The 22,480-nt window shown below is 36.0% G+C and overlaps 1 protein-coding gene across 2 annotated transcripts in view; it reads right to left on the bottom strand.

Annotated features, from left to right (window-relative positions):
* Positions 1 to 4,623, bottom strand: part of STRN (striatin) — a 61,014-nt gene extending 56,391 nt beyond the window's left edge. For both annotated transcript variants that reach the window (XM_077764284.1, XM_077764285.1), the window contains exon 1: positions 4,523 to 4,623. In XM_077764284.1, coding sequence (XP_077620410.1) covers positions 4,523 to 4,551 — 29 coding nt within the window. In that variant the 5' untranslated portion in view covers positions 4,552 to 4,623. The remainder of the gene's footprint in view (positions 1 to 4,522) is intronic.
* Positions 4,624 to 22,480: the final 17,857 nt, after the last annotated feature.

Genomic DNA, 22,480 nt, shown 5'->3' with positions numbered 1-22,480 from the left:
ACTCGGAAATTAGCTAGATATTTTAAAGCAGGAACAGAACATCTGTATCTCAAAAAGTGAATCCTGTGAATGTGGTAGATGAATTAGAATATGGAATTATTAGAAGCAAAGAGGACATGTGGGTTTTTACAGCAGTAGATGAGAGAAACAGGAAAAAATGGAATGCTTCAGAATTGTATTTTATATAGTATTTAAAGTTCCTGAGTAAATCTTGGACTACACACTGTATACTCTTGAAAAGTTAGGTATAAATGTTCTCATTTTATATATTCTATCACACTTTAAGGAATGCCTTGATAAACTCATTGCTAGGCAAGTAATTTTTCTGCAGTGTTAAAGATTCGGTTTCACTTAATTTTGGATCTTTTTAAATGGGACTACTTAGAAAGCCTGTAACACAGAAATTCTAAATTATGATCCTTGCACTGAGGTGTGTCAGGTTAACTGACAAGATGTCTAGAATTTGCTGTTCTAAAATAGACCAAGATGAAGCAAGACTGACAAGAACATTAACTGCTGAGGCTTGGAGGTGTATATAAAAGATACCAGTCTCTTTACATTTATGTTTCAAATTTTCCTCAATAAAAAAATTCTTATAAGTTCTTTGCTAAAGCATTAGAAAAATAATTTCAGAATCAAAAGAATTGAAATGTTCTAGAACTCCAAAATCGGTAAGACTTACTGACATTAAGGCATTAGAAAAATAATTTCAGAGTTAAAGAACTGAAATGTTTAAGACTCTAATCCACAAAGAAATGATTTTTTTTATTCCTTAATTTATTACACATAAGTAGTGCCATAATAGCAGGAAAAATCTCGAATCATTCCATAAATTTCACAAGATACAAAATCAGTGACTCTTTTTCAGGAGAATTCCATTAGTTGAAAGAAAACAAAATGTCTTAAAGACCTAGCCAGTTCTTTATCTCTTCTGTTCTTCAAAGTCAAACTACTTGAAAAAATAAGCGACCATATCTGTCTCCACTTTATCTGTCCTTCTCACCCCGCCAACCTCTGTGATCTGGTTTATGTTCCTGCCCCCTCCCTGAAGCTCTTCAGGCAAGGCTGGCCACAAGCTCAGACCTGGCAGATCTGCCTGACTCCTTTCAGGTTATAATTGTCAAACTGCCACTTTCTTTAGCTTGCGTCCAACATACTGCTCTCTCCTTCCTTCTCCAACCGATCCTTTGCTGGCTCTCCTTCCTCTGCTTTCCCCTCAAACTTTTCCATTCCCTGTGGCTCGGGCTGGCTCTCTCTTCTCTTCCCACAACACTTGTTCTGCTTGTTTCAACTACTCCTGTAACTTTATCCACAGTATTACTGATCCCCAAGTATATATCTCTAGTCATGAACCCCACTCTCATATCTGCTTTTTAGCCCTTCTTTTTTTTTGATGTTTATTTATTTTTGAGAGAGAAACACAGAGACAGAGCGTGAGCAGGGGAGGGGCAGAGAGAAGAGGGAGACACAGAATACAAAGCAGGCTCCAGGCTCTGAGCTAGGTAGCTGCCAGCACAGAGCCCGACGTGGGGCTCGAACCCACAAACTGTGAGATCATGACCTGAGCCAAAATCAGATGCTCAACTGACTGAGCTACCCAGGCGTCCCTCAACCCTTATTTCTTAATCTTTAAGTCATCTGATAATTCAAACAAAACTTTCACTCAAGAATGAACCTGGGAATCCTTCTTGAATTATCTTTCTCCCTCATCCCCTATACCCAATCATCTCCAATTCTCCAGGATTGTATTTAAAACATTTCACTGCTGATGCCTCCTCTATTCTACAAGCTACTATGTTATAATTTCTTATCTGAGACCATTAGAATCTTCCTGGTTCTATTAACAGATCTTTCCAGTTCATCCCCCATATTGAGGTCAGGCTGATCTTTCTAAAATCTACTTCACACTATTCCATGTTCCTTTCAATTGCACAACAACTAAATGCAATATGCATTCCTAGAACAGGAAAAAAAATATATACTATAAAATCATTACTGGGATATTTGGTGGGTGAAAAAATGCTATAAAGATCATCACTGGAACATAAGAATATGGGCTATATTAAATAACAGAACTATTGGGGCGCCTGGGTGGCTCAGTCAGTTACGCATCCGACTTCGGTTCAGGTCATGATCTCACGGTTTGTGGGTTCAAGCCCCACATTGGGCTCTGGGCTGACAGCTAGCTCAGAGCCTGGAGCCTGTTTCGGATTCTGTGTCTCCCTCTCTCTCTAACCCTCCCCTGTTCATGCTCTCTCAGAAATAAATAAAACATTTAAAAATTTTTAACAAAAATAATAGAACTATGTCAACACTAAGCTTCCTTAATTTGATAATGAGTTGTAATTATATAAGGGAATGGCCCTGTCCCTGCTCGCAGAAGATATATACAGAGGTTATTTAGGGGCGTAAGAGGTATAATGTCTGCATCTAAGTAACAAATGATTCAGGATAAAAGCAGTATGTCTACAGAATGAGCATACTAGCAAATATAGCAAAACTTCAACTGGTGAATCTGGGTAAAGGGCATGTAGTTCTTGCAACTTCTATTAGCTTGAGAAATTTTATAATAAAAGGTTTTGAAAAGCTTTCAATGTTTCCTATTACATGTAAGATAAAAGTCTGAACTCCTTAGGCTCTCCATCATCTGGCTCTTGCCCATGTCTATCATTATCACTTATCGAATCACAACTAACATCTGACCATACACAGTGATTGCAAATTTCTAAATGTACCAAACTGCTTTGTTCTCTGCCAAACATACCCTCTGCTTCCTGAACCTTGCCTATCTGGCAAACACCTTATTTTGTATGATGCTGTTCAAGTCTCACCTCCTCTTATTACACCTTCACTTCTACTTACTTCTACCTTCCAGACCCAAATAACCACTCCCTTCTTTGTGACCCCACTGTACCCCGTACACACATCTCCCATAGCACTCATGACTCTGCATTGCACTTTTGTGGTTTTTACAAGTCCGTTTCCCGCTACTCTGAGTGCTTAAAGACAAGGACAGTGACCTCGTTTATACTCAGCTCCAGCATGGTGCTTAAGTGGATGGATAGAGGAATGAATATATTTAATGAGAAGGGCCACACACACTCACATTCTCTCTCTGTGTCTCTGTCTCTGTCTCTCTCTGTCTGTCTCTCTCTCTCACACACACACACACACACACACACACACACACACACACAATATCCTTGGTTACTTGAGTACCTGTATATTTTAATCCTACTGTATTATGACAGAATTACGTACTGGTAAAGAGTACAGACTTCAGAATCAGCCAGACTTGCAGGATCTGAATAACAGCTCTATGACAACTTTGCAACTCAAGTTACTTCGTTTTTTAAGCCTCAGGGCCTGGGGCATGATACTTAATAAAGTTGCCATTGTTAATGTTATTACTCTTTCTGTCTGATGACGCCTGTAATTTAAATTGCTTAAAACCTCGAATATTCACAAACTGTATACTTTTAAAAGTAGTTCCTCACCCCCATCATCTCTCCAATACAGCTTTCAATCAACCTCTCAAGGAATAAAAAGAATCATCTCTTTTTTTTTTTTTTTTTACCAAGAGGTCAACCTGTTTTCGCTTTCTTGTGCCATTTAAAGATCCCACGTAAAGGCAAAAACAAGTTCTAATAAAGTTTAATCTATTTCTTGATATTCAAAACTATTATCTGTTAAGCACTATTTTATGACAGTTTTGCAAGCAGCCCATTCATCAACTTAAAAAACTGAAAAAAGCATGTGATCAAAACAAGCAAAATAGAGAATTTCAGTGTCACTTATCAAACACTCAATTACCTAAAACAAAGAAATGTCTCATGTTGCTGACAAAAAATTCTAAAGACCACTACCTGTGAAAACATATACACTTATAATTCATACAAAAATTTCCTAAGCGCTCATCTATGACCTGTTGTCCTTTACTTGTGATCCAAGCTTAAATTCGTTGAGTATGTTAGACACTAGCAACACAGAAAGAGAAGATTCACTTCTGGAGCGATATGAATAGCTCACAGCAAAGGAATACCAAAAAAGTCTAGAAAAAGATTTCTCAATCCAGTCTGCATTTTTCCCCACAGAAAATACACCAAACAGAATAATACCAGATGATGAGGAAAAGGCATTACAGAAATTTCCTTTACAACTCAAAAACAATTTCAATCCCATAAAGAAATGGATAATGACAGCTCAAGAAGCACATAAGTGTCTTAAGAAAGGACGGGGCAAAAAAAAAAAAAAAAAACACACACACAAAAAAAAGAAAGGACGGGGCAGGAGGGAAATGTTGCTAAATTTTTTTTAAACATCATATAAATCAGTTTATTGTTCATGATTATTAAACATTCACAATAACATTAAATATTACAACCATTTGTAAACATGCATTACAGATACTATTTTTTAAATTCAAAAGTATAAGGTATTAAAATTTGGATTTGTTTTAGGAATAACAGAAAAATTAGTCCAATCTGTAATGAGGACACAACTTTCAATCTCACTGAATTACCTTTCCTGTTTAAGAGCGTACTCCAGCATTTTGATCCTCCTCACAAGATCCTTCTTCAAATTTTCTTGACCTTTTCTTTCCCCCTGAAGGAAGGCAATCTGGGCCTGAGTAGAGGGGGGGGGCAGGAAGAGAGAGACAAAACTCAGCTTAGACCAAATTTAAAAAGTTTTTAACTCAGCTGAAGAAAGAACCTTTGGGAGATAGGGCACTTAGATGCAAATACATATATATATCACTCCAGAAGTGAATCATATATATATGTCACAAAGTATGTAAGTATATAGAAAGACACCAATACAAGAGGGGGAAAACTTTCTTTGTAATATACATTTTACTTCAGACTAGGGATGTTAAAACAGGTAATGCATATCCTCTGAGAATCTATAATCTAAAACAATATAAGTGTAGACATTTGCAAAGTATACAGTATAGTTTGCTCAAATGTTTGTGGCATTGAGGCAGTTTCTCTTTTATAAAGAACGATAATGGGGAAAGGGGGGAAATAAAATCATGAGTTCTTATAATATTATTGCAAAGTAACAGTTCTCAGAGCTTTACTACATATTTAAATCATGATGGATTTAAGATTGTCTTGAGAGATTTTATTCTGGACCTCCCCTACAAATGAAAAGTAGCTGCATTTTCTCAATCCCTACCTTTCACCCCACCTCCTCTTAGTAGATTAATATGCAGGAAAAAAAGTGAAAGTTCAAAAAAGGAAAATCAGAGACAATGGCCCTCCACAGGTTCGTAGGCCCTCCAAAGAATAAAGACAAAAAATAAAAAATAAAAAGAAACCCTACAGTTTAACAGTAAACAAACTACAAAACTCTTGTTTTCAGAAAAACAACTTGGGAAAAGTGGTTCTCCAGAGAATCTAAAAAGACACTTAGAATTGAAATAGTATCTCCCACTTAAGGAACTGAAACTGTGTTGCAAACACTAACTTGTTAAAGTAACTCATAGGGCATTTAAGGGCTCTCAAGGATTGCTATATCAATTTCACTGTTCTCATTTGCTTTCCCCTCCCATTATTATTCCATTAACCCAGATGACAATGTTATTTATATTCCTACAGTGCCTTCCATTAAAGTAAGCAATAACTTATATTTAATGATGACCTTACCACATCCCTAAGAAACTGTGGATTGTCCAACTAAGGTTTAGTGAGTGAGCCACTAAACTGATTTCTACTTCATTCGAGTAACATTCCTTTCCATTTTCTCAATACCATAATGAACATAAAATCCTATTCACCAAGCATATTATAACTTTGAAGATGAAAGTAGTGCTGTTTTTGTTCTCACTTCAGTAAACTCTTAAAAGTTACACTGCAATTAAAAGAAGGATTATTTTGATCTTACTGAATTAAAAACAGTCCAAAAACAATAGTATACACAGAGGAAAAGGCATCAAATACCTATACTACCTACACTTAATGATCATAGAACCTTTTGAAATTATGTACTCTACAAGGCAACCATTATTTTACGTAAACATAATAATAATTCCATTTAATGCTGACAAAAATGGAAGTCCTGACAAAAGGATAAGATAGTCCAACCTGTTTGACCAAACAGTGCTTTGGAATAGAATTCAAAATGGCTTTAATGAAAATAACCTAATCAGCATAATTATGTAATCAAAGTAATAATAAAACCGACGGTTAATGTCTTTCACTGTATATCCTTTGGTGAGTTTTGTATTTCAGTCACCATCATGGTCCCTGGATGATTCTGAAACTTCAGTCCATAATACTCGAAAGTCTTCACTGTGACTCATTCCTGCACCCACCAACAACTCCTTGTGTTCCCTATACACTTGCTTCTCCATCTTCCTGTCAATTCACATATTGGATTAGTTAAATATTCAATAAATATAAAAGTCCCAGAATTGTTAAAGAGAAAGATTACAGAGAAGATAGAGTTGGCTGGAAAGAAAAACAAAAAAAGATTAATAGGAATATCTGTGTTATTTCTTGGTGATCACAAAACACCTCTGTGATATTTCTGCCAAAGATGCATAACCCAAAATCAATCATAAAGAAACAAACATAAGGCACACTCAACTTAAGGGGCATTTTACATTAACTTTCTTGTAATGTTCAAGAGTATCAGGTCATAAAAGTCAGGGAAAGACTGTTTTAGATTGAAGGAGACTAAAAAGACATGAAAACCAAGTGTAATGTATAATTCTAAACTGGGTTTGGGTATAAAAGGACATTATTAGGACAAGTGATGAAACATGAATGGGGTCTGAGGATTAGATAGTAGTAATATATGAGTGTAACTTCCTGATTTTGATGGTTATATGTTGTTACGTAAGATAGTACTTATTTATAGGAAATAAACACTTTTAAAGTATTTGGTGGGAAACACACAATCAGATAGTAGCTGACAACTTGTCCTCAAATGGTTCAGATTAAAAAAAAATTGTGTGTATTACCCTTGTGACAGCTATGTCAATACAAGATCTAATTTCTTTTAAATTTTGAAACACTATGCCAACTTCCTGAATATGATAAGATACAAGTTCAATTCAAAGTCAGCATCATGAACAACAGAGAAACCCAAGAGGTATTGATAATCAGGAATAAAACAAGGATGTCCATTTTCATCACAAATATTTAGCCATATTCTGGAGGTGGTGGCCAATGCCATTAGTCAAGAAAGAAATGTTTAAAAACAGAAAAGAGGAAATAAAATTATCATTATTTGCAAATGATACAACTGGATACTTTGAAATCCAAGGAAACTGACTACAAAGTATTTCTAAAAATAGAGAAATTTCAGTAAAGTGGCTACATATTAAAATAAATTAAAATCCACAAGGGGCACTTGGGTGGCTCAGTAGGTAAAGCATCCAACTCTTGCAGGTCATGATCTCACTGGTTCATGGGTTCGAGCCCCACATTGAATTCTGCACTCAGAGCACAGAACCTGCTTGGGATTCTGTCTCTCCCCCACCCTCCCTCCTGCTTGTGCATGCAGGCACATGTGCTCTCTCTCTCTCAAAATAAATAAATAAACTTTAAAAATTAAAAAAAAAATTAAAACCCATGAACTTCTTTAAAAACAGTCTAAGGACAGAACACAATCCTATTTATAATAACAAAAATAACCTGATTAGAACAAACCTTTCAATAAAAAAGTAAAAAGCTATGCAAAGAATACAGCACACGATGGTTCCAAAGTACAAGTGGAAAATTAAATAAGCAAAATAAACATATAAAATCCCTGAAATATTTTATACTGGGGCACCCAGCTTCAGCTCGGGTCATGATCTCACAGTCCATGGGTTTGAGCCCCACATCAGGCTCTGTGCTAACAGCTCAGAGCCTGGAGCCTGCTTCTGATTCTGTGTCTCCCTCTCTCTCTGCCCCTCCCCTGCTTGTGCTCTGTCTCTGTCTCTCAAAAATAAACAATTACATTAAAAAATTTAAAAACAAAAACAAAAACAAATTTCTACAGTCACTTAAATGTTGATACTGATGCATGAACAGAGAACTATGGTATGGAAAATCCAAAAAAAAACCCCAAATATAAGCTTGAAGGGGATGCTGCAGATCATGAGGGAAAATATGGATTATTCAATCAATGTTGATGGGTGGCTATCTGGAAAATATTTCTCACATCAAAACAAATACCAAAAATTTTTCAAAGAACTCCCAAAGTATTTGAAGAAAAGGCAGGGTTTGCTTTTGTTTTAATAATCTCAGGGTTAGGAAAGCCTAACCCAAAGCCATAAAAGACTAATAAATTTTATGTCAAAAAATATTTACATGTAGAGCAATTAAAAAGTTACTGAAAAACTATTAAGAGAAATAAGATAATTCTTTTTTTGACAAATGTCAAAACAAAATAGGAAATGTAGTCATATCACAAATCACAAGAGTTTGCTTTTCTTAATATAGTAAGAACACCTACAAATAAGATAAAAATCAAGGACTTAATAGAAAAACATACAAAAGACATGGTGATAGAAAGGAAATACAAAAAGCTCAAACTTATTAAAAAGATTTTTAATGTCACATGTAAGAGAAATACCAATTGAAATTATAATCAGATTTTCCCTTTTCTATCAGACTAAGTTCAATAATGTAATGAAACACTATATTAAGGAAAAGAGGTATTTGTCAGTTTTACCACAGTAGACAAGTTTTACCACAGTGGACAATACTACAGTGGACAATTTGGTAACAACCATCTATTCTCTAAAGGCACATACTCTTTACTCAGCAATTCTAATTCTAGATCATTATCCTTCTAGTACATTTGCACATGTATGAAATGATATACTGAGAAAATACACCCAAAAATGTATGTATAATCCAAATATCTGTCTACAGGGAAATGGTTAAATCAATTATGAATACAACTAGTAGAAAATCAGGTCCTCAACTAATATCTATTTTTAAAAAAAGAGGAAGAAAAAGTCAATCTCTTAAATTTTTTCCCTCTGGAAAACTCTACTCAGAAAGTTAGAAACAAAAGATCTTAAAACACATGTTCTGACAGACTAATTTCTTCTATAAAAAATCACCTGAGTCTAAACCATAATAACTGGTATAAATTCTACTCTTTCAAAATAAAAAGTAAATCTCAAGTAAAGGTTTTTCTAATATGGTAAAATACTATTGTTTGAATTGGATTATTTAAAAAAGGCAGGAGGGAGAAGGAGACACAAGGGAAGAAGAGACTCAAAGAAAGAATGGAAGGGAAGGAAGAAAGGAAGAAAGAAAATAGGAAAAAAGTGAGCTACAACTATACAAAGGAATGCTATGCATTTGCTGAAAAGTGAGCTACGTCTATACAAAGGAATGCTATGCATTTGTTACAAAGGAGACAGTTACTATATTGATATAGAATGATTTAAGACAGATTAAATTAAAATAAAAATACACAGAACAATGTATGTAGTTTGCAGCCATTTGGTTTTTGTTTTTTTTTTTTAAAAGGTAAATACACTATTATGCTTCTCTGTGTAAGAACTCTGGAATGATTCACAAATATGTAGTCATTCTGAATGTCTCTAAAGAAAATAACTGGACGGCTGAAAGAAGAATGGAGTTAAAACTGCCTTTAAATGTATACATCCCTCCTTACACCTTCTGAATGCTGTACTATAGACATGTTACTATGCATAAAATTCTCTTAACTGAAAAATTTAAAGACTATTACAGCCAAACAAACTAATTCACTAGATCTGGCTCCACAAGCCACCAGTTTGTAACTTTGCCTTAAATGTTTCAATCCAAATACATTATTTTTATAAAAGAGGGGGAAAAAAGAAGCACCAAGAGATTGAGCTTATGACCCTACAGAGCACAGCATTCTCACAAATGAACCAAGATGATAGTCCAAGACCATAAACGAATCACCACTTGGAAAACTCAAGGCACACACGCAATATAGTGGGAGTATTAGCAACAAGGATATGATAGAAAACGGACTGTCCAAAAGGCCCCTTAAAATAAGTTCTCCCTGCACATCACTATAACAGAATTCTTTCTGAAACAAGAGAGACAGATTTCTAGAGAGCAAATATATTCCTAGCTTCCAATACTGTCCAGTAATACGGAAGTGATGAATTCGGTTATTTAATTTTTTATTGCATAGGTTTACTTCTCTATGAACTACTTAAGCTACAATTTGCCTACTTTCTAAACTCTTACTTCTGCCTGCACTAATGTCACTCAACATTCTTGAGTGAACTCTTCTGAACTTTCCAGAGTTCCTAGAACAAAAGATTAAGACATGCAATTGAAATCTTGAGGAAAAAAATTAGAAAAATGAAGTAAATTCAATATGATTAAGTAGATAAGGTATGAAAATAGCTTTCAAGTATTACAAATAAAATGCTTTAAATTATAAATCATCGTACATCCATTCATCTGTACAAGGAAACCTAATGGTAATGGCACATAATCTTGAAAAGAAAACTTTGGAATTACCTTCAAGGAAAAGAAATGTTAGAACGTGACAAGCATTATAAAATTTTTCCATTATTTACCTAAAATTAGGCCTTCATTTCCTAACCATTAAAAATAAAAAACATAAGAATAACTGGATATTTTACAATTTAAGTCTATACGGTAAACAAAAATTAACTTTTGTATTATTTTTCAATCCCAATTTATCAAAAGGCTATATATAAGGAATATAAATCTGCTATCTCTAAGGTTTATCTGCATACACAGGAATATCTAATAAAATATTAAATCATTTTAAATGCACCATTTAATTTACTGAAACCATTTAAAGTATCTCGTACTCTTAAATTTTAAAAGGGTTCAAATTCAAAACCGAAATCACTGTATATTCAAAAAGAAAAATACACAATATATTAGTTTGGGTTGGACACTTTTCAGGTGTTTCTTGCTCATCTGCAATGGGAGGGAAAGAGCACTCACTTTTACAAAACTCTAAAGTATGAGGAAACTTGACCAATTTAAGCTTCTCACTTTCAATTTGAACATATACTCACAAATAACAAGAGAAATCCTTGAAAAGTAAAAGTGAATAATATGGTTTACTTAAGTTAAGTAATACCATACAATAAAGGTTCAATAACTTGCTTTATATCCTAACACCATTATAAACTACACTTGTTCTCTCTGAAAAACTTTGATTTACACTGTTCTCTTAAATTCAGGCTGCAAGTTGGTTTTCTCTAACATACAACTGTTACCTCCAGCAGCCCTCTCTCCTAAAGACAGTGTGACTTCTTGGAGCCATCAAACTGTACTGTACGGAAATCACTGAGAGGACTTGTGAAAACACTCATTGTCCGGCCGGGCTCCATCCTCAGTCTGGAATGGGCCTGAGAATTTGCATTTCCAACAAGTACCTAGGTGATGCTAATGATGCTATTCTGGGACAACACTTAGAGAACCAATGACCTACACCATCTGTGACATAGTTAGAAGGCCAAAAATAAAGCAAATAGGCCGTTAAAGAGCAAGAAACAGAGCTGTCCCAGAACCCCAGCTCTCTATGACACAGAAGTACAAAGTCTTATATAGGCCCTCAAGCTGACAAAGACACATCAGCTGTTTTGATTCCCTTCCAAATTTCTTGTTTATGACTATATTTTTAGTAGTCTCGTGATAAAAAAAATTAAATTGACCATTTTTCATTCAGTTAAAATCACATTTTTAGAGGGGCACCTGGGTGGCTCAGTCAGTTAAGTGGCTGACTTTGGCTCAGGTCATGATTTTGCGATCCATGAGTTCGAGCCCAGCGTCAGGCTCTGTGTTGACAGCTTGGAGCCTAGAGCCTGCTTTAGATTCTGTGGCTCCTTCTCTCTCTGCTCTTCCCCATTCAAGTTCTGTCTCTCTCTGTCTCAAAAATAAATAAAAATGGGGGCGCCTGGGTGGCTCAGTTGGTTAAGCATCCGACTTCGGCTCAGGTCATGATCTCGTGGTTCGTGGGTTGGAGCCCTGCATCGGGCTCTGTGCTGACACCTCAGAGCCTAGATCCTGCTTCAGATTCTGTGTCTCCCTCTCTCTCTGCCCTTCCCCCACTCGCTCTCTGTCTCTCAAAATAAAATAAAGACATAAAAAAATTTTTTTAATAAAAAAATTTTTTTAATCAAAAATTTTATTTTTTTAAAAATAAAACTTTTTTTAATAAAAAAAATTTTTTTAAATCACATCTTTAGAAAATACTCACCACAGTCCAAATTACCGTAAAGAAAAAAGAAAAAACAAATAAAACCAGGTTCCTACACACAGTGCACTTCCACTCTAGTGAGGGTACAAGACCAGAACACATATGCATAGAGAAAAAGCTAAGGGGCACCTAGGTGGCTCAGTCAGTCGGGCATCGACTTTGGTTCAGGTCATGATCTCACAGTTAGTGGGTTCGAGCCCTGCATCGGGCTCTGTGCTGACAGCTTAGAGCCTGGAGCCTGCTTTGGATTCTATGTCTCCCTTTCTCTCTGCCCCTTCCCTGCTTGTGCTTTTCCTCTCTCGCGCTCTCTCGCTCTCTCTCTCTCTCTCAAAAATAAATAAACATAAAAAAATTTTTAAAGAAAAAAAGACCCCAGAAAATAGGGTGTCCTAGTAACTGAAGATTTAAGTCATAAATTTAATGAAACATTCACATTTATTCATTTAACAATATTAACTGAGCCCCTACCTTGTACCAGGCAGTTATTGACACTAGGGCTATGATAGTGACAAAACAAAACAGCATGATAGAAGAACCATTGTATGCTGAAGACAACACAGATGGACCAGTAGCATGTGTTGTATGTAACTAGAACCAGAAACACAATTATAGGCAAAAGCAGTGAATATAAAAATAAATACAAAATACAGTGGGATGCTTATTCAATTCTGGGGTCAAGTACAAAACTGATGTTCATCTCAGGAACTGTATTGTAATCTAGTATTTTTTATTAATTTTTTAAAATTTACATCCAAGTTAGCATAGAGTGCAATGGTGATTTCAGGAGTAGATTCCTTAATGCCCCTTACCATTTAGCCCATCCCCCCTCCCACAGCCCCTCCAGTAACCCTCTGTTCTCCACATCTAAGAGTCTCTTAATGTCTTGTCCTCCTCCCTGTTATTACATTATTCTTGCTTCCCTTCCCTTATGTTCATCTGTTCTGTATCTTAAAGTCCTCATATGAATGAAGTCATACGATATTTGTCTTTCTCTGACTAATTTCGCTTAGCATGATACCCTCTAGTTCCATCCACGTAGTTGTAAATGGCAAGATTACAGCTAGCTTTGTCTTTTAATAAATGAATGAATTTCCTGAAATTTTCCTCATACAAGTTCTGTGCTATTATTTTTATTTATCTAGCATTCCTTTCCAAAAAAGATGAAATTTTTTAGATGATAGATTATGTCTGAAGTTCTACAGGAGATAGGGGTGTATTCTTTCACAGCAATCCCTCTATCCCTAAATACATGATTACAAATACAGACTGCCCTACACAAGAAATTCTCCACCGGTCAAATTCACATTTAAAACCCAAAATTAATTACATACACATTATCAGATGATGGCAAAATATAAATAATCATACATCAGCAGGTTTTTTGACTCCTTACTAAGGTTCCTCTAGCCCTCAACCAGTCAATTCTCACGGCACATCCTATCTCTCAAATCTTTACAAATGTTTCTAACATTTGCACAAAGGAGTGGGAAGTTCATATACATACACACACACACGAATGTATTAGATCAACATATTGTGCACTATAAACTTGCACGATGGTATATGTCAATTATATCTCAATAAAGCTGGAAAAAAGAAAAAATATGTACATATTCATATATGTACACAGAGTGGAGTGAGGGAATAAGATTATCAGTCAAGGGATGAAGCTGTGGATGTGCAGTATAATAAACTTGACATCCAAAGATGTAATATTCACAGTTATCACTGTTTGAGAGCCACCAGAAGACATTCCATTAAGATGCTGCGAGGCTACAGGCCAGATCCTGAGTAAATACTAACCTAAACAAGGATTCACATCTCAAAGGTCAAAAGCAGTAACTCTAAAACAATTTTTTAAAAACTGAGCTTCTTTATCAAAGATGTTTCTCCTCCCAACCCCAAAGAAAGCCAAATGGCTAGCGGTGGTGTTGGAAGTGAAGAAAAATATAAGTACTAAGAAAGTGACAGCTCTTAGTCAGAAAATGTCATATTTGGTAACAGCTTGTAACTATGAATGTGAACAAATCCACCAACTNAAAGCGCCTTGAACCCTTCATAGTAATTTTTATTAACAAAAAAAAAAAAAAAAAAAAATCATTAAACTGACTCAGCGAGTGTTCCAACCTGACCAAAATCTATTCATCAAAAGAAATAAAGCTTTCATTAACACTGAGAAGAATATTAACTTAATAGGAGTATGTGTGTGTATACACACACACACACACACACACACACACACACATGAAACATGACTCTCATAGGAAATAAAATTCAGAAGAAGCAAGGTTCCCACACAAAGATCTCTGAATTTTATTTTATTTATGGGTTGGGGTTTTTTTTTTTCTTTGAGAGACAGAGAGAGACGGTGTGGTGAGCAGCGGAGGGTCAGAGAGAGAGGGAGACAGAGAATCCAAAGACAGTCTCCAGGCTCTGAGCTAGCTGTCAGCACAGAGCCCAACGCTGGGCTTGAACCCACAAACTGTAAGATCATGACCTGAGCTGAAGTCGGACACTTAACCGACTGAGCCACCCAGGCTCCCCAAAGATCTCTGAATTTTAAAACCAAAGGATTCACAAAAAGTCTCAGAAAGTATTCTTTGCAAATGAAAAGTTTTCTACAATGTATCATTTTCTTTATGGTCAGAAAACTCAAAGCAGCTCTGGACATGTTTTACACCAATTGAATTCCCTTTAGATTGATATATAATCTCTAAAGAAACAGTTTTCAAGAAGCAACACTTTTCATATTTAAAACATTCATTCAATATGTCTACATTGTGAATCTATAAATCTACAATGCAAATGTAACTAAAGCCCAAATTCTTCCCAATGGGATTTAAGGCTATCTACAATCTGTTCCCAACTTGCCTGGCTGGCTTGTCTTTCACATTCCCTTCTCACACATCCTGTGTTCCAATCAAAGGGGACAATCTTTTGGTCTTAAAATATGGCCTGAACTCTCCCAGTTCCATACCTTGGCTAATGCTCTCCTCTTCATCCCCACTTCCTCCCCAAATGCTCCTCTGAAATTTCAAATTCTACCAAGGCTAAGTCTTGGCCTATTTAGCTCAAAGTAATCCCTCCCATCTCTTAAGCCTAACAGTACTTATTATTTTCTATTAAAGAAAAACTCCTCTGTATATAAATACTGTTTTACTACTTTATGGCACTTAAATTAATGTTCAGTCAGGAGGCAAGAAAATAAGCGTTTTTGAGTACCAGGCATTCTGCTAAACATAGTATGTAACTAATCTAATTTTCTGTTTTATTACTGTTTTTATACCATCATTTTCACTGAGTGCATTACAGACCTTCAAGTAAAGTTACCATACTTACTTAACCATTGCAACAGACCTTCTGGACTGGCTACTCAAAATACTAATTCTCAACCCCTAGTTCTACGCTATAACTTCCCACTCTAGAGTCTAGAAAGCAAAATTCATGCGTTCTTAGATTCTGTTGTGGGCAAACATGGCTATGTAACCAATGGGATCAATATGAATATCTGCTGGGGATGGGGAGATGGCACTTAGGGGGACAGCTTATCATTCACTGATAAAGGAGAAACAATGAAAAACACTCAAGCAAACCTTTTTTGCTACTTTTCACTGTGGTCTTGATGTCTGTAACTATAGCAATTTTATAATCATAATGTGACAAAAGAAGACAATAAGCCAACACACTGGGGGTGAAGGATGGCAGAAGGGAATAACAGAAAAAGCCTCGTTTCTTTATGTCAGAGAGAAAGATTACCCACCACCAGACTTGTGAGAAAAATAGGACCTTTTATGTTAGATCACTGTTAACAGGGTTTACTTCCTAATACTCATTTCACTATAGTTGGACATTCAGACTGTAACTTTTCACTATTACAAAATGAATTGCTAATGATGTTCTTTATGCATATAGACTTTTTTTAAGTTTTTAACTTTAATTCCAGTATAGTTAACATACAGTGTTATGTTCGTTTCAGGTGTACAATGGAGTGATTCAACAGTTCTACACACTACTCAGTGCTCATTACGGTAAGTGTACTCTTTAATCCTCCTTACCTATTTCACCCATCCCCACATACTTCCCTCTGGTAACCGTCAGCGTGTTCTCTAAACAGAGCCTGTTTCTTGGTTTCTTTTTCTTCACTTTGCTCATTTTGTTTCTTAAATTCCACATATAAGCGAAATCATATGGTATTTGTCTTTCTCTGACTGACTTACTTCGCTTAACACTGTACTCTATCAATGTTGTTGTAGATCTCATTCTTTTTTATGGCTGAAAATATTCCACATCTTCTTTACCCATTCATCTACTGAGGCACACCTGGGCTGCTTCCATAACTTGGTTATTGTAGACAATGCTGCAATAAACACAGGGAGAGCATGTATCCCTTTGAATTGGTTTTTGTATTTTGGGGAGTAAATGCCTAGTAATGCGATTAATGGATCATAGGATAATTCTATTTGTAACTTTTTGAGAAATCTCTATACTGTTTTCCACAGTGGTTGCACCAGTATGCATTCCCACCAACAGTGCAAGAGGGTTCCTTTTTCTCCACTTCCTTGCCAACATCTGCTGTTTCTTCTGTTTTTGATTTTAGTCATTCTGACAGGTGTGAGGTGATATCTCACTGTGGTTTTGATATGCACTTCCCTGATGATTAATGATGTTAAGCATCTTTTCATGTGTCTGTTCAAGTCTGTTCATATCTTCTTGCCTATTGCTTAATTAGATTATTTGGTTTTGGAATGTTGAATTACATCAGTTCTTTACATATTTTGGACACTAATTCTTTATCAGATATGCCATTTGCAAATATCCTCTCCAATTCAGTAGGTTGCCTTTCATGCACAGAGACTTTTAAGGGAATTATTTATTTCTCTGGGATAGACCACAACAAACTGAATTACTAGGTGAAAGTATATTTCCTGATAGATACTGACCAGTTGATAATACCAACAACAATGTACGAGAGTAAAGTTTAACAGATCTCCCCCAGCATTGTGTGGTTGTCATTGATTTTTAAAAACTCATAGATAGAAAAGAGTATCTTTGTTGCTTTAATGAATACTTCTTTGATGAAAATTGACTATTTTGCCATATGTTGACTACTGTTCTATAACAGAACCATCCAAATATTAAGAAAGTAGTTCAATAAGCTATATTTTGATAGCTGTTAAAACATTCTTCCTCATTAAAAATACCAAAAACTGGGGAAAAGTATTCAAACTTTATATGCACATATAAAGGAAAAACCAACAAATCCATTCCTTTACCTCCATTCCACTACCTAGAGATAACCAATGTGAACAGTTTGCTGAATTCTCTTCTGAACTTCCCTGTGTGCAGAGACAAAGATAAGCAAAAATGACATCTGTTTTGGTTACACAATTACTAAAATTAAGTACAGGAACTACTACATATATATATGTAGACATACATATATATATATATATACACACACACATATATATACACATAAAATTCATATATATAAATACATAAAATTAATGAAACTATTTTTATTGAGTTCTTCCTCTGTTATATTTTTCTGAATAAGTCATTTCATTGTCGCATAAACAAAAAAGACACAAAATAATTATGTACAAACCAATCATTTTTAAAACATAAATGGGTACACAAACAGAGATCTCAAGAAAACATAGATGCTAGAGAGTTAAAGACCTTGTAGTAAAGGAGGGTAAGACTGAAATGTAAATTTATGTTACTGATTGTACTATTAAGGTGGGCATACCCTACAGGCAGTAGACAAGGCAGGACACAATGTACATACACAGAGTATCACAAATGAATCTTTCTAAAAGGAGAAAAAAAACGACAATTTGATTTTTGTAAATAAAAACACATGTGCAGAAAAAATATCTCACAAAGATAAAGAAAAATGAAAGGAGAATATGAGAATGGAGATAAAAACAGATTGAACAAGAGTGGCGATAAGCAATCATTGCCAAGGTAAATGTAAGTTCAATAAAAAGCCCAAGTGTGTGTGTTTATGTATGCATAAACATAAAATTCTGTAGGGACACAAACTAATTTTTAGTAGAATTTTATTTCTAAACAGTAGGTTTGTGACAAGGACTAGAAAGAGGGAGATACCAGATATCTTCCTATCTTGTATTATATATATACACCTATTCTTACTTTATATATTTTTTTAATTTGTTTAATGTTTGTTTATTTTTTAGAGAGACAGAAAGAGAGAGAGTGTGAGAGCAAGCACGGGTGGGGGAGGAGCAGAGAGAGAGGGAGACACCGAATCTGAAGCAGGCTCCAGGCTCTGAGCTGTCAGCACAGACCCCCACAGGGGGCTCAAACCCATGACCATGAGATCATGACCTGAGCTGAAGTCGAACACTTAATTGACTGAGCCACCCAGGTGCCCCTTTAAACCTATTCTTATTTTAAAGAAATAATTTCTTCTAACAATGATTCTCTCCTTGACCAAACTTCAGTCAGGCTCCTCTGAGCCCTCTGCTCCACTAGGCCAGATCTTTAGACTTCCATGTCCACCTTCCCATCCCCCAATTTTGCAACAATCTTACTATAAGTCAGTTTGGCAAGAATCCCTCACCTTCAATATCTTATCACCCCCAATATATCTGATAAATTTCTCAACCCTGCAGTACCCCAGGTGACATTTGGTCACCCTGGCCAGCCTTCAGCAAGAATCTTATCTCAAGTCGGTTTTAGCCAGAATCCCTCTACCCCTGATGTTTCCTCTTCAATAATTTACATCCACTGATGACTCCACCACCACCACCACCACCACCACCACCACCACCACCACCCCCCGTCTATAAATTCCTCCTTCTTGTATTCAGAATTGGCAAGTTCTGAGGCCTCTTTTCCCCTATTGCAATAGTCCCTGATTCAAATCTCTTTTTACCACCTTAACCACTGTCCAGCTCTTAATTTTTTTTAATACTGCTAAATGTAAAATTTAGACAGTTTCTAAAAATAAAGTCTAAGTTTAACTCTGAATTCTAAATAAAATTTAAAACTCTCTTTTGGGGGAGCACCTGGGTGGCTCAGTTGGTTAAAAGACTGAGTCAAAGTCTTGATTTTGGCTCAGGTCATAATCTCAGTTTGTGGATTCGAGCCCCATGTCGGGCTTTGGGCTGACAAATGTGGAGCATGCTTGGGATTCTCTCTCCCTCTCTCTCTTTCTCAAAATAAATAAACTTAAACAAAAAAAAACTTTCTTGGGGCACCTAGGTGGCTCAGTCGGATAAGCACCCAACTTTGGCTCAGGTCATGATCTCAGTTTGTGAATTTAAGCCCCATGTCAGGCTCTGAACTGTCAGCTCAGAGCCTGGAGCCTTCTTTGGATTCTGTGTCTCCCTCTCTCTCTCTCTGCCCCTCCCCTGCCCCCTCTCTCTCTCAAAAATAAATAAACATTAAAAAAAATTTTTTTAATAAAAATTAAAAATTAGAACTTTTTAGTAGAAAAATCGATGGTTTGTAGTCAGCGATTCATGCTCTACATTGCTTCTCTAATTCATAATATAGCAAACTTACAAAAACATTTTTTAAAAAAATCAGTATGGATTCCTTAACTAGGGAAGTCACATTTATTAAAAACAAGCTTTTATTAACAACTATCTGATTTTCAAACATCATAAAAAATGTATATATAAAATTAGGTCAAAATATCACAGCAACCATTTTTATTCAAAATAGGGAAATAAAGTAAAGGGAAAAAATAGTAAAAATAGACTTACTAGATACACATAAAAAATACCTGAGATAAATGTAAGCTTTGATGTACACCGAATCTTAAAGATCAATAAATTTCTGCTTTAATTTTGGGGGGAAAAAAGCCAGGGAACATAATTTTTCTTGATACCTCAGAACCAGAACTGCACACACCAATCATTGAACTACACTGTACAAAGCTTCAGTGTTTTTTGATGGGGGAGTTGGGAGATTCCTACTCCTGGTTCTCTCACTAATCTGTGTGATCTTATTAAACTTTTCTGAGCCTCAGTTTCCTTAACTACACAAGGAAACAGTTTAACATTCTGTGATTATATGGACCTGAAGATGATACGTGGAAAACCTGAGTAATCCTAATTCCAAGACAATGAGTATTTTTTTTTAAATTTGTTTGCATTCTGTTTATTTGCATGGGAGACTGATAACATACAGTTGAATTAATATCTTCAAAGGCAGTATTACTTTGGCTAATTTTTTTAAAAAGTTTTATTTTTGAGAGAGAGAGAGAGTCAGTCAGAGTGTAAGTGAGGGAAGGGCAGAGAGAGAAGGAGACAGAATCTGAAGCAGGCTCCAGGCTCTGAGCTGTCAGCACAGAGCCTGACATGGGGCTCAAACCCACAAACCGTGAGATCATGACCTGAGCCCAACTGACTGAGCCACTCAGGTGCCCCTACTTTGGCAAATTTTTTAAAAATTTGTAATTGAGGGGCGCCTGGGTGGCTTAGTCGGTTAAGCGTCCGACTTTCGCTGAGGTCATGATCTCACGGTTCGTGGGCTCGAGCCCCGCGTCGGGCNACCCTCCCCTGCTCATGCTGTTTCTCTCTCTCTCCTAGAAATAAATAAAAAATATTTTAATAAATAAATAAATAAATAAAAATAAAAATTTGTAATTGAATTCAAGACTACAGCCACCTTCCAAAAGATAACTTCACCCTCCAGAATAAGTATCAATTTCACTATAGTTATCAGTGTTTTGGGGTTGGCAGCAAGGCGGAGGTTTTTTTCTGTTTTATTAGTCAGGGGCTCCGTTTTGCAAAGTTGTACTCAATAGTAATATTATCATTATTAACACGTAATGTTAACACATACTGTGCTAGGTGTTAGAAGTAAATTAAAAAATAATAACGAGGTACAGAGGAAGCTGCGTGAGCTCCAAGAGAACAGACTGTCCTTGGGAGGAAGTGCTGGATCCCCAATGCCTACAACAATCACCTGCACGTGGCAGGTGCCCACTGAATGTTAAAGTAATCAAACAGATTCATAAAAAGCAAGTAACCAGTAAAAGATAGCACACCCTAAGAGCCAAATGACAAAAGCAAGTATTGAAAAAGCAACAACCAAAACGAAAACCAAAAACTTTTCATGTTGGAAATGGGATTAAGCTAAATTTGAATACAGAACATATAAATCTAGAAGAATAACACAAACTATGAGGTGGTGGAAGGACTCTCCAGAATGACGAAACTTTTTGAGCAATGGTTAACAATAAAAAAAGTAGACATGGCTTATGTGCAAAACTAGATTAAACTATGTTAGAAACAGTACCCTAAGAGGTAGGAAATATAAACAGTCTAATCATGGAAGAGATTTGAAACCTACTATAGGCAAAAAGAAAAAAGAGTATCTTTTTTTTTTTTTAATGTTTACTTATTTTCACGGAGAGAGAGAGTGAAAGCAGGGGAGAGGCAGAGAGAGAGGGAGACACAGAATCCGAAGCAGGCTCCAGGCTCTGAGCTGTCAGCACAGAGCCCAATGCGGGGCTCAAACTCAAGAAACCCAAGATCATCACCTGAGCCGAAGTCAGACACTTAACCAACTGAGCCACCCAGGTGCCCCAGAAAAAAAATATCCTGAACAAATCATTATTTTCACATGCTTGAAAGGCAATACTGAGTAGAATACCTTGGCCAGGGAAGAGTCCAGAGGTAAAAATTAAGAAGACCCCTAACAATGCAGTCACCCAGGTATGACATGATGAAGATCTGAACGAGGGTAACAACAGTACTAAGAATTAAATGACTAAAGGGACACCTGGGTGGCTCAGTCAGTTAAACATCCAACTTGGGCTCAGGTCATGATCTCGCAGTTCATGAGTTCGAGTCCCACATCAGGCTCTTTGCGGACATCTCAGAACCTGAGGCCTCTTCAGATTCTCTCTCTTTCTCTCTCTCTCTCTCTGTATGCCCACTCCCCTTGCACTTTGTCTCTGTCTCTCTCAAAAATAAACATTTAAAAAAAGAATTAAATGATTAAAAATGGATTTAAAATATTAAATCAAGTTTATAAAACCAGATGTATGGCTGGGAAAGTGAGGACAAGAGAGTGAAACTGAAAGTTGAATCTAGGTTTCTAGAAAGGGTAAATTAGGGGCTGGATGTGGGGAGGAGGGGCAACTGAGTTTGGGAGAAGGATCTGAGAAAGGCTGAATGAGTTCCAAGTTACATGTCATCCAGGTGAAGACATTAGCAAGAAATCTGACATGTAGAACTGTAACTGTAGAAAAGTATCAGGACTAGCTAAAGATCTAATTTTTATTTTTTTAATGTTTAAG

The sequence above is a fragment of the Crocuta crocuta genome, unplaced genomic scaffold, assembly GCF_008692635.1.
Source record: "Crocuta crocuta isolate KB4526 unplaced genomic scaffold, BGI_CrCroc_1.0 scaffold164, whole genome shotgun sequence".
Taxonomy (NCBI): Eukaryota; Metazoa; Chordata; class Mammalia; order Carnivora; family Hyaenidae; genus Crocuta; species Crocuta crocuta.
Note: the sequence above shows the minus strand (reverse complement) of the source record. Positions and strands in the feature narration are given on the sequence as shown.